This window comes from Saccostrea cucullata, unplaced genomic scaffold, assembly GCF_032062105.1.
Source record: "Saccostrea cucullata isolate Sc308-1 unplaced genomic scaffold, CSIRO_AGI_Scuc_v1 ctg2010, whole genome shotgun sequence".
NCBI classification, from domain to species: domain Eukaryota; kingdom Metazoa; phylum Mollusca; class Bivalvia; order Ostreida; family Ostreidae; genus Saccostrea; species Saccostrea cuccullata.
The window spans coordinates 1-14,201 of record NW_026937014.1 but is presented as its reverse complement, the minus strand read 5'-3'; the positions used below and the strand labels follow the sequence as shown (position 1 = coordinate 14,201).

The following is a 14,201-nucleotide window of genomic DNA, read 5'->3' as shown; positions in this document are numbered from 1 at the left end:
TCCTACACCTACAAAGGACAAGTTTTCAAATGGTTGTAACTTCATAAGAATGGAAGGATTAACATTTTGAATGATTAACTCCATCGATACTTCAATACCCCTGTATCGCAAGGACGTTGCGTTGCGCCTATATGGTTTTGTATAGTTTCCATACCTGATCGATTAACTGCATAGACTTTTTTTAAGATCTCAATAATATCCGAATCAGTACAAAAGACATTATATAGAAGAAAAATAACATGTATTGATATAGATATTCAATTTTAAAGTAGAAAAAAGATAAGAAAAATCTGAAGAAATGAAAGATTTATAGAACTGCGACAAAGCTTAACCGGTTGAAATCTGGTTGTCACGTCGCCTTACGTCAAGTGATTGCTCCGTGAATCCCATGTCCTCATAGTAAAAATTGTTGTAAATTTTCAAGATTTTATTAAATGGACCTGATTTTTTACATACCAATAAACAAAATATAGGGATTTATTCAGACATAGGTAATACTTCACAGTACACAATAGATTTTCCGTAATTCAATGTGTCCGCGAACTTTTCTAACGACCCTCGTATTGATTAAATAAAACCTTAACATGATGGATTTATTTATATTACGAATGTTTGTTTAAAGTAGCAGTATTTAAGTCAAGTTATAGTAATGAATTCTACATCTTTATGGCGCATTAATTAATCATCGCATAAAAATCTTCTATTTTGCCTTATTCTTTTGCAGTGATGAGAGGGTAATATTCTAAGGCTAATTAGTACTTTGGGTGTTTAATATTTTAAAAAGACATATTATTTGTTGCCTGAGTTGTAATGCGTTTTATTAGAGAAGTTATTACTATCTTTTTAATCAATCGTTTCATCTGAAAAATAAATGTCAATTTTTCTTTTCAAAGCTCTTTGTCTTTTGTTTACAAGTACACTGTACAATTCATCCCAAGCAATACCAACCCTGCATGTTAAATGTATAAAATATTTAAAAAGATCAAATTTAGATTGACTCTTTTGTGTGAACGGTTTCTATTTATATTCTTATATATAACATGTTATATGTATTAGGTTCTCTTCCAAGTTTCCTCAAATGATGGTAGGGTTTCATTTCTTACGTTGAAAAACGCACAAAAAATATTTAGTGATAATAAAAAAAGGAAGATAGATTTACTGAGAAAAGAAGATAGATGTACATGTAATTAAATTTGTAAAGTGTTATATACATGTATATATATAATCCAAAAATATCACAAAACATTTTTATATAGTTAATATATAGATGACCTAATTATTTCATATGACTGAATCACATGACATGTACTGTTAAGGATTTTCCTTCCTTCTTTTTCCATCTCATTCTTTGTTAAATTGAAAAAGAAGCGCTGCTGTTTTTGGTGGGAATTATTCAAGTTTTCTGAACAAATACATAGTGAACTAGAAGGTATGACATCTTGTTTATTTTTCATGATCATTTTCTTTTAAAAGAGGTATTAAGTTCTCTTCTCTTTCATGTTGTCAAAAGAGATATTGTATCCATTTCTGTTAAAACTTTACTGGCAGACCAAGGCAACATAACAGCTCTGTTTGCTTTCAAAATTCATAACAGAAGACATGTTAAGTGTAAAAATCTTATCATTTATTTAAATGACGAATAATGAAATCCATTTATAAAAACAATTACCAAAGAATTTGGCTGGGAGACATACCAGAATCATGGAAAGCTTGACCAGAAATGCAGTTCAATAACTGATTACAAAACAGTGGTCTCCCAGGCATAATATTGTTACAACATACAGATGTGATAATGCGGTAAAGTACAACATCAAACTTGATTGGAAACAAAAGTGGTGCATAAAAAGCGCCTCCGGACACACAAATAAAAATTATGAGGTTAATTTAAAAAATGTGGAGGATGGAGTGGAGGTGGTCGTTGCTTTTTTGTTCACAAAAATTTCGTGGCAACACTCTGAGTAAACAAGAAGTATATAAATAGGACGCCTTGTGCGGCAATCTGATTGACTGAAAACAGCAATCCTAGACAAAATTTATGGACGCGGTAAAACTAGATCACATGAAGAACCTGGTTTACAAATTAAAAGTTTTGCAAAATAACAAAAACATAAACACAACAACATCCACAAAAATACATAAGTAAAATTTTTAACATAAATCGCTATATTTGAAAATAAACTTTTTTTTTTTTTTTTTGTTTAACAGAAATTTAACATTTTGCAATAACAGTAAACATTAATTATAATTAATTAATTTCTTTAATGTATATATTACGTAAATGATATATTAATGTCTTGATAAATATATTGCTTCAATCATTATATACAAATGAAAATTTCAGTCAAAATCTTATCTAAAAAAATGGATGGAAGGTCCACTCGCTGCCCACAGCAAGACTGCACTTAATTATACTTTATCTTCAACAAGCGCCCCATCTTCCAAAGTCAAGAGTTTCTGATCCGCTCTGCTCCACATAAACCCTTGACCGAATAGGCTATGTTTGACGTGGTTTACTGTCACGCCATCTAGTGAGATTACACATTTTGAACACAACTGACCCCTGCTACAGTGTATTAACCATCAGAGTATACGAATTCAACAGAGAATTCTAGATAATTTTGGTAGTCCGTAATAATTCAATAGTCACTTATCTAAAATGCTAAGATACGAGTAAACCTTTGACTTGGCTATTTAATGATAAGACGTTATCCTTGGGACTGAAACTGGCGTGTTTTTTCTGTTTACGATTTAGTTTCAGTTTAAATAAAACAACGATTTTGATTGGTTCGGGCGAACTTTCATGAGGCTAATCAGAGAACGCATTTCTAACCCCGTCAAACTTAGCCTATTCGTTCAAGGGTTTATGTTGAGCGGAGCGGATCAGAAACTCTTGACTTGGGAAGATGCAAGCGCCCTAAAAAAACAATTGTAATTTTTAGCAGACACGACTAGAATCAAGGGTATTGAACTAGTCTAAACTGTGGTGCTGATGTTTATTAAAATTTTAATTGTGGTACTAAGGAATTTAACTGTGGAGGCCCTGACGAACATACCATAGTAAATTATTAATTGATATCTACAGTTACAGTGGCTGGAACGTTATTGTTGACAAACCAATCGTGTAGAATCGTTCGTGTATCGTGAGTGATCGTTCGTGTAACGTGCAAGATCGTTTGTGTATCAGACTCAATCATGTGCGTTTTTAATCGTGCGAGATCGTGCGTTTAGAATCGTGTAAATTTCGTTTTGTAAGATTTTATTGGAATGTTATTTGTAAAATAAGCATTTCCCTTGTTTGTTTTTCTTAATTTATTAATTAAAATCCAAATAAAATGAAAAAGCACAATTTACATAATAGAATGCAGAACGAACTAATTATCGCCCGTAAACAAGCAATATAATAAGTCGTACAATATTAAGTTCTCGTCAAATAGCGCTATCAATATTGTGATAAACCGTATTTAGATCTCTAACGCCTTTTTGAAAAATCTGATTTTAATTATTATTTACTTCTTATTGTGGTCAAGATAATCTTGAAATCAATTCACTGAAAAAAAATATTTTTTTTACAAAGAAATAAACATTCCTCAATGCTTACATAACTAGTTTGTCGACAAATATACATGGACACGGCATGATTTTCGGAAGTTTTGATTATCTGTGTTTATCTCTTGAGCTTATTTATAATTAATTAATTTTAAATTTCTGCGAATAAAAAAAAGTTGAATAATTGGCAAGTTTATCAGACATTGAATCAATGGAAACATAAGGATAAAATTTGTAATTATAATTTAAGTCATTCCATGCTGCAATTTTTTTGAATCGTATCCCCCTTTCTGCATATCATGATATCCAATTCAATAAAATTATACGACCCACATACATGTACATCGTCTAATAGAACGAACAAAATCCGTTTTCTTCGATCGGAGAATTACCTTAGAAATAATTATTTTTAATCTGAAATATTAAGTCTTGCATATATTTAGTTACAGAAATATCAACTTTCGGGTTTTTTTTCTTCAAAGTCTATGAAATAATATTGATAATTCTTTGAAATCTTAAATAAGTATTAAGCCGTATTTCGTTTTGAAAATATTGATTCCTAAATATTTTGAACTATTTTGAGTGAAGAAACGTGCGTTTGCGTTAACAATCGTGTAAGATCGTGTAACGTGTAGAATCGTGAACGTGAAAGATCGTTAGTGTAACAGCTTTAATCGTGCGGAATCGTTCGTGTAACGTGATCGTTCGTGTACGTTGTCAACAATAACGTTCCAGCGTGTACCTTAAGTTAAAACTTTGAATGAAAATTTAATATACCGTCATAAAAACGTTATAATTTTGATTTACTTTTGTGAAAACTTGTGAATATTAATACAGCCATGGAATTATGTTTAAGATCCCATTCTTGACATTATGTGATATTTCATGATCGACATTCATAAAAATTTCAGAGATCATAAACTAGATCCCTCAGCTTAAAAAGCTAGGACAATAGATAGCCAACATTTATTCAAATGTATTTAATTTTAAGGCAGAGGTATTGTAAGTTTTTTTTTCTTATAGAGAAAGGAAAGTAATATACTATAAAATGACATTTATGTCATCTAGAACCGAAGTATATGTAATTTTACTTGTTTTTTTTTTTTCCTTTTTTTACATTTTGGTTATTCCTTAGTAACGTTTCTGACTTTGCTTTTCCATTTCTCTGAATTTTTAGAAGACCTTCCCAGCCAGTTATGTACTGTGGAATGAACAATGTTATTTAGTGACAATATTTGTGGATTTCTAATGTTACTTTTATCCGCGATTTTACACCCCAAAAAACATTTTTTTCTACAAATTTATACTTTCTATCTTCCGTATACATGTACAAGAAATAACGTCCTATCAAACAAATTAAATTTTGTCTTACCACGAACATTGTCCCCTGCGAATTAAAAGTTCACTCTATGCTTTTTATTATAATGAGATTGATATTAAGTAAATCAAAAGATTTTTGTCCAAATAAATGTTACATATTGATAAAAAAATATTTCAAAGATATCTTATTGTAGGAAAATATAGCTTTAAAGAAAATTGAATAATTTTTTTATTTAATCCGATTAAATCATTCTGTAACATAGACCAAATAAACGGTGTCTCAACACAACATTAATGAGCAATATTGTTTAACTAAGCACTGTTTTGAACATATTTTATTGACAAACATGTCAAAGGCATTACCTATGGTTTATTGCCAAATTGAATCTTGATCTTTAACAGAAAAAAACCGGATGAATGGAACTAAACAGGCATGGTGCACGTTGGTTGAAAGGGGGTAAAGAAGAGCATTTTATGGATTACGTATGGGATGTTTTCTTTTTAAATAAGTTTTGTCTTCTTAACCAATTACAAATGACTGGTAAAAATTATCGTCATTCAAAAAGCACACCTTAAAGAAGGGGCGACGTCTTCACAAATATTCTACGTGTATTGTCTATAGATACAGGTCAAAATGTATTTTTAGAAAATTATAACACAAACGTATACAGAAATCATGATTAAATGGGAGTAACAGGGTTGGACAATTTTGCTTCATTATAAGCCTGATTCGTTTTAACCTTGTAGTTTACAATATATTTCAAAGTCACGGGGACAAAAATTCCATCACAGTAATACTGTAATCCAACTATTATTCGTGTCATCTTTTATTTGCGTTTCGTCAGTTTAAAATCAATCCGCGGCGATTAATTTTCACGAATAATGAAACATTTTCTACAAAAACACAGCAAAATAAATTATTTGCAGCGATTAATATTCGCAACTTAAAGTAGGTCGCGAAACTCGCTTATATTTGTCGCACGCGAATAAAAATTGGTTTACAGTAATCGATTCATTATAAGCGCGTTCATTATAAGCGCGTTTACTGTTACATGTAGTCATATACACATAAAACTATGAACCATATATACATGTATAGAGTTGATTATTACCGTGTTTATTAGCGTGGGCAAGTGAGATCTTAGATCTTTTCCACTGTAGAAATAAGAATAAAACTTGCATATAAGTGCATATATATACATTTGTGGTATCTTTCCGTTATGTAAACATCCAGAGAGAAAATATCTTCAATTCTGTATGAAGTTTGTCAGAGGCCATTACATGGCCAAGGAAGGATATGGAGATAAAATACAGTATTCATTACAGTATTCATTTTCAAAGTCCATAAAACAATACAAAACAAGAGCAGAGCAAACACGGACCCCCGAAACATCAGAGGTAGAATCAGGTGCCATGAAGGATTGAGCATCCCCTGCCGACCGGTCACACCTGCCGTGTGCTCATTTTTATGATCGTGAAATAACGGGAAAATCCGTCTTCAATTCACTGTATAAATAATGGACTAACAATTGGTATGAAAACGTCAGTCAGCATTTGACTCAATGATAAATTGTATTTGCTGACAAGGTCATTGTATCGACCATAGAACTTACGAAATGATGACTTTAAACGAGACTGCTGATATTCTTGTTTCATCAACTTGCTTGCTTTACCTCGTTTTAGAAATTGTTCATACGTAGAGCAAGCTCTTGCTTATCGAATCAACAAATTATACGGGGCAATAATATCTACCGCTACTTAAAAATATAAAATGACTTGCTTTTCATGTATAAAAATGAACAAAATAAGCAAGTGAAATAATTGTTTTATTTATAACGTGAACAAGTACTTCATACATTTTTTGGCGATTGTTTTAATCTTAACATAGACAATATACCGATAGAAACTAGCCTTTGTTTACAAGTTGTATGTCACTTTTCTCAGCTGCACAGTCTCTAACATTTTAGTTTATGCTTATTTTTGTCAGACTTTAAGTTAAATCTTCATGATAAAGGCTAAAAACTATATTCTTTCATTAAATTCTACTCACGATAAATGTGTTAATCTGTTGGAAAATATTATTCAAAGCATTGAATTCACGCTACGAACAGCTGAGAAACACCTCGATCGGCGTTGTCGTACTTCAGTGTAAATTGTCGCCAGTGTCTCATTGTTAACATCATGAATATGCCTTTAGTTACTGAAATCGTAGATTAAATGTTTTTGATCATATTAATACTTGATTGCAAATTAACTGGCTCGGACAAGTGTCCCAATCCATCGGATCCATCCATACCTTTCAGGCGACCGAAATTCCTCCAACTTTTTATCATCAAACTTCGGGGTTGTCTCTTGTGTCTTTTCAGCATAAATGATCAATTTTCACAAATAAAAATATTCCCATACAAGAATCTGTTCACTATTACTGATCACAAGTAGCCTTTAACAAAAAATTCCCTTAGAAATATAATTCCCAGCCTGACGAATTCGAAGAGTAACCGCCTTTCAAACCGATTTACACCTTGCGTACTTTCAACGGAAATCTACGGCGACCTGTTAGTGCAATATTTATATCAGAATATATTTAATTTAAAATATAATTGTTCATCTCAAATGTATATATAAGTAATAAATAACAAGTTTATAAACTTCAATTGGAATTGAAGTGGGTCGGTCACGTGATCAAATCCTGTGAAGGCCGAAGGCATTGAAGTTTATTAACTTGTTATTTATTTCTTAAGTATATTATTTATTTTATTTATTCTTTTTTCAAAGGAAGATGATGTGCAATATGAAGAGGTAAAAGAATTCTCAATTAGCTTTCAGTATAAAATCTCTTTGACTATCAACAAATTATTTCATATCCTTTTTAACTTCACTAAACATTAATAATTTATTATTGATACATGTAATAAAGCTTTGGAGTCAGTCGGCAGAAACAAAGAATGGAAAGCAAATTAGCATACAGCATCCTTACAAGTCACGGAGATCTTTGAAGTTTGTTTTGGTGGTTCTTCTAGTCATCGTTCTCGCAGGCGGACTTGCCATAACAAGTGCGTTATACGGTCTCGAGAAAAGTAAAACGAAAGGTAATTCCGGCTGGTCTCTCTATACCATATAAATGTCAGACATGTTCCTCAGTGATGTTTTTTTCCGAAAAAAAATTGCCACTGAAGAATAGCAACCTTAACAAGAATCCTTATAAAAACAAAGTGTAAACTTTAAAAGGCTTTTGTGAAAAATATCAAGATAATTTTTTTTACCCTATTGGCTATCACTGACGTTGCCAATAGGACATTGATAGTGTCCTTGTCTACTTATAAATTTTTCAATTAGTTTAAAATTTCACAATAGTAATAAATACATGTGTATGCTTAATTTGTTGTATATTATTAGCAGATAAAAAGCATGTAATGTTATTTACATATATACTGTAGGTCCTTAAACCAGGAATGCTTCAAGTGAAATCAAATAATACGAAACGGTTCTAAAATGTTGATTCATGTTATCTAAAAATATGAACAATTGAGTTGATATTGCGCTTAATTAAGAATCATCTTCATTATATAGTTTAATTTTTCTAGAAGACCAAGTACTTGAAATTCATGATAATATTCAGATAACCACTTTGATGTGCATTAATATATATATATGGTTAAATTTTCAGCCCTGGGTGTTATAATAACGCCATATTATGGAGCATATTTCTTTTGATCAGTACAAGTACTCCAGTATATAGAAGTTAACAAACTTTTTAATTATATGGATCCCCTGAAGAGTGGGTAAATGGAGAGTTGTTGACCTTGAGAAATTTGTAAAATGATCCCACTTAGATCTGCAATTTCTAAAAGCACTTTTGAATGATTATCATTAAGAATTTTCCAAATCACCCTGTATAAGATAAAGACCAAATTGAAAACAAAAATTGACAACATAAAACCAAATAGATTTTTTTAAGAATGAAATATACGTTTGAACATGATGACTCATCCTAGTATTTATTGTTTTGGAGATTTTAATTTGAATATCAGGGACCTGAATCCGGTAGATTCCTGATCAAATGACTATGAGTTTATTTTAGATTACCGGTAATAATTCAATGAACCATGAAGTTATGCATTCACATTCCTGGTTTATATTTTAATAGAATTTTCAGACATGTCATAAATATTGCGCATTCATGATTAGAGTATCAATAACGTCTTAATGGTTCTTAAATTTATTGATGAAAAGATTTTTTTTTCTTTTAACCCATTTGAAACATAAATATACACTGTTTTGTGTAACAGATAATCAACAGCCTAAATCTTTGGATAAAGATGAGTTTTTGAGCAATCCGTGTCGCCATAGAGACCAGAAACCGAATTCATCAGAAAAGAAAAATAAAGAGTTAGGTAATAAATGTTAGAAATTGAATATTTCCGGTTTTAGATAATTATTCTTTTATATATTTAACCTGTATAAATAAATGTTGCAGGAAGCAGAGGGCATAGTTTCCTGGTCAGCTTTATCCAAAGTCACAACAAAGGAAATGAAACAAACCGAACAATCGTTGTGACATCAGAAACTGATTTCAATTTAACTGTTTCACTGCCAGAGAGTCAAACTTCGAGTCTGATATCCGTATATAGTCATAGAAATGGAAACATCACCATGAAGAAGTTAGATGTACACTATTCTCTTGTTCCTTTTTACTTCACCCCTGAATATAAAGCTATTATCATCCACACCTCAGTCCCAACATCTGTGTTGTCATATCACGATTATATTTCATCCTCGGGTAGCACAACAGTGTTTCCCATCGACAAGCTTTCAACATCCTACATCATATCAACAGCGACACCGGCACATTACACATTAGACAGTGGAAGTCATTTCACTGTTGCTTCGATAAAAGATAATTCACTTGTTACCATAAAGTTTACTACAGATCATGACATAAATATATTACTCCAAGGAAGAAATTATGGAAGAGGTGACACATTCCATATAATTTTGAACAAGTATCAGACATTTCAAATTGGTATTAAAGCAGATATGTCAGGGACAACGATTACGTCTTCAAATCCTATCGCTGTCTTTGCAGGGAATAGGTGCACCGATGTTGGGTATCATGGAGCCTGCAGCATGCTTATGGAAATGGTTCCCCCAGCTGACAAACTCGACACCATTTTTATTGTTCCACCGAACATTCATAGATACCAATCGCGTGTACGCATTTTAATGACTGCTAAAACTGATATCAAATATGTTACTAAAGAAATCACGACAAGGACTTCTGTTTTGAAAAATCGATTTCTTGAATTTTCTTTCGGCGAACATGAAATAGGTGTTATACATTCTAACAAACCTGTATCAGTTAACAGTTTTGCCGGGGCTTCAAGTAATGCTTTAGTATATGGCGATCCGTTCATGATAACAGTACCCGGAATAAATCAGTATCTCAAAAAATACATAAATTACGTGCCAGATGGATATAATTTTAGCTTTGCTACTTTCATAATAAAAAACGATTCATTAAGAAATGTTCAGATTAACGGGACAGAAATCGATGTAGATAGCTGCCTTTTTCAATCTTCAGTTCTCGTTGGGATATACCTTTACAGTGTTTGTACTGTAAGTGTTCCAAGCGGAGTAATTGACGTTAAAACCTCAGATGGGTCGCAATTTGGTTTTATCGTGACTGGTCAACGCAAAAATGATGGTCATGGCTACACTGGAAATGCACTATTAACCACAACATGTGGAACGTAACAATTAAACAACGCGGCAAAGTTGTAGTAAAAAAAAGAAGCATGTTTTTAAAATCTGAACAAAATTTAAACCTGAATGTCTTCAAATTTGTTTTTATTTATTTGTCACCCGGAGAGGCCTGTTTCAAAAAGCATCACTGTTTCTGCTTTCAAACGTAACGAAAAACCAACTTTTTTTTTTTCAAAATTCATCAAAAACATTGTACATAGGGAGCTTTCGAAAATTAAATATTATCAGTCACACAGATGAAAAAAATTATTCAATGATTTATTCTATGTTATTCTATATCCCCTTCGAATTTTTTGTACTCGAGTAGGAGCGTAATCATATACCGGTTAAAGGCTCCAAATTTACCCCGCATTAGCTTAAGGGCCTCTGATCAGTGAGGGTTATTCATCGTGCCAACAAATACCGTGACACAGAGCCTTCGTTTTTTTAGGTCTCTTCCATACTACCCGAAACTTTCACTTCAACGTGTTGAGCGCTAAGCGAAGGAATAGATTCTACCTATTATCCATCGACTTTGTGACCGTTATTTGAACACAACGTTCCTATTTGAGCTATCATGACAGTCAGACGAAACAGACAACAGACTGTTAATGGAGACCCCTTGTCTATAATGGCGTATTTTGAAGAAAATAAAATATAACTGTATGATACTCACCTATTTGTTCTTAACATCGGAAACACATATTCATACAGAAATTAAAACCATCTTTGGAAAGACTTTTATATCGCGGAATTTCTGTTTCTGTGCTTTTATTCCCTGCCTCACAATGTAAAATGAAATAAAATTTTATATTATATAATGCTTTTAGATTCCCTTTGATCACCAAAAACATTTTTTCACTACTATTATCACGTTGTTTAAGACATTCATTGTATTTTTTCTCTTGACGATGTATACATTTTTTTTCAGATGATGTATACATGATTTACTAAAGATTCTTTTTTGTATATGCTATTCAAGTCTAGATCTATTTTCTTTTTCTCCCATGGTAGAAAAGTGTTTTATAGTGTTAATAAAGTTAATTATCAATTTCTGTATATTCATTAGTAATTAAAAATATATTCCATCTATTATTTCTATTTTACTGGGGGAGGGGGACACATCGCCTTTCCTTTACCTCTATTTTTTCGTGATAGAAACATGTTTACACGTCTGTAAATTGCCCTAGTACATGTATTAAGTTAAATGTTCTAATTTACCAAAACGGACCTTATTAACAGAATCAAAAATAAATATTCAGCCGAAGAAGCATTAGAGTGATTTAGGAGTCATTTACGACTACTGTCCAACAATGTATTCGGGAAGTGGTGTAAATCACACTTGGATATTAAAAACTGCAATGAACATTTGAAAAACATAATCCAACTAAAATTTTCCTTAAATCAATACAATAAAATGTTAATTTTTTTTACAATTTATAAAATACTGCGGCTTTTATTTTACAATAAAAACAACACTCGCAAATATACTTACCTTTTCATTCATCAATTGCAAAACTGAAAAAAAAATCTGGCTTTACACACTAGTACCCTGAAGTTGATTTTAAAAAGATTCTTTAGTTAATGAGTGACAATATTTATGTGATATATGTAGATCAGACCTAGAGGTAATAAAACTTTCTGAGTTCATACACATTGCTCAAATTCAAACTCCATTCTTCAAAACCATTATCACTATCAAAATTTCTCTCTAATCTTCTAAAAAAACTTGAGTACGAGTTAAATTTAGAGAACGGGGTATGATTTAAAACACAGAGTACATGCATAAAAAGTTTTATTACCTCTAGGACGAATCTTCCATGTCCGGTGATCTGTAAAAATTCCTACGGATATTTATTGCACCCTGCTACATATGTTTTAGCAGACCTATTTTTTGTATTTATATGAGATAGAATTTATTTTCAAAAAATCAGCATGAGAAGGAGAATGTACTAGATGTATTATGTGGTCTCATATCGACATTTAAGAAAATAAAATATTATTTTTAGAGTTTCATTGTGGTATGACATGAAGTCGGTCACGCGATCAAATTCCATAACGCCCAAACGACGTTATTGTAGAATTGATCAGGTACCGACTTCATGTCATCCCCAATGAAACTCTAAAAATGATATTTTATTTCTTACATTTATTTTTGACGTTTTTAGTCGTGCTACAAAGAAATATAGGCATTATTTAGACTTTGCTTTGGAAATGCAACATAATGTACAACGTCATGTGACGTCACAATTGAACTTTTCGAAATACCTAGTGCAGTTTGCTTTTCATACTCAAGAAAGGCTGATCATGTTACCAACTGCATGTCATTGAAAATTAAATTTCAATTTAATTAGCATTGTTACACAAGGGAAGACATTAGCAAATGTAAGTACTAAGATTTATCGACAACGTTTTATCAACTAATAATAGATATAATAATTTCCATTCATTTGTCGAAACTATATATCCTAGTGAACATATCATGATGACTGATACACTTTTCAGATTTAAAAATTTTAAAAGAAGTAGACGTTAATGGTAACTCTACTAAAATAGCTGATGAATTCGAATGTAGGTTTTTATAGATAAGCAAGGCTGTTCCACGGACCTCCAGAGTCGCGAAGTAAGGAGTCAATCCTTACGTCGTGGGTTCGAATACCACTGTGGGACATGGAGACCAGTCCTTCGGATTAGACCGTATGAAACGAGGCCCCGTGTCGCAGTAGGTGCTGGCACGAAAAAGACCCCCTATGCTCAAAGGCTAGGTCCTAAGTGGCGACCATAGATAAATAGATGATCATCAGAAAACATCTCTCTATCTCTCTCTCTCTCTCTCTCTCTCTCTCTCTCTCTCTCTCTCTCTCTCTCTCGTGCATTTCTAAACGGTATTGCGCATTCATTTTTGTATACATGTATTCCCTATAGTATCAAGCATTTTTACTGAGTAAGTTAGATTGGTTGAAGTGGATTAAAGAGTGTCATTATCTTTAAACCTTTAGCTTAGGAAGTATGTACTTTGATAACTCTCTGTCAATAAAAATAACTTTTTCACCACGCTATGACCTATAAATGAAGATGTGATTTTTCAGTATAAACGAGAGACAAACACCAACTGAAGGTTAACAATTTTGTCCGTAATATAAGTGTTATTTTTCTGGAATTCAGGATGCATGTACTTATTGTTTTGGAGTTTGTCCACATATCTGCCAAAATGAAAATCATGTTGTTTTCTAGCACATGAGAAAGAATTTTAAAATTGTGCGATTAAAACAATGATCAAGAAAAACAAAAAGAACAAGTTAAACAAGAGTAACGAAAAAATACAGGTTTGGACCCAGGATCATGAAAAGTCAAATTTTTAATCGCCTGTAAAATGTTTATTAATTATTGAAAGAATCTCTAACTTTGCAAATAAAAACACCGCTATAAAGGAATATAAAAAATGTCTACTTGGCTTTATCACAATACTAGTACAAAATGAATATTTTGACTTATGCTTTAAATGTTTCTTGAATCTGAGGGCTTACCTAAGAATTAAGTTATGAAACATCTTAAGCTTATGGTAAAATATTTTTGTTGTTTTCAAAATGTAG

At 31.9% G+C, this 14,201-nt stretch overlaps 1 protein-coding gene across 1 annotated transcript; it reads left to right on the top strand.

Annotated features, from left to right (window-relative positions):
* Window positions 1–8,847: 8,847 nt before the first annotated feature.
* Window positions 8,848–10,077, top strand: LOC134247062 (IgGFc-binding protein-like; the record flags this gene model as incomplete). Its single annotated transcript, XM_062729400.1, has 3 exons — window positions 8,848–8,860; window positions 9,156–9,260; window positions 9,344–10,077. Coding segments are annotated over exons 1-3 (852 nt in total), but the record flags the coding sequence as incomplete, so codon positions are not given.
* Window positions 10,078–14,201: the final 4,124 nt, after the last annotated feature.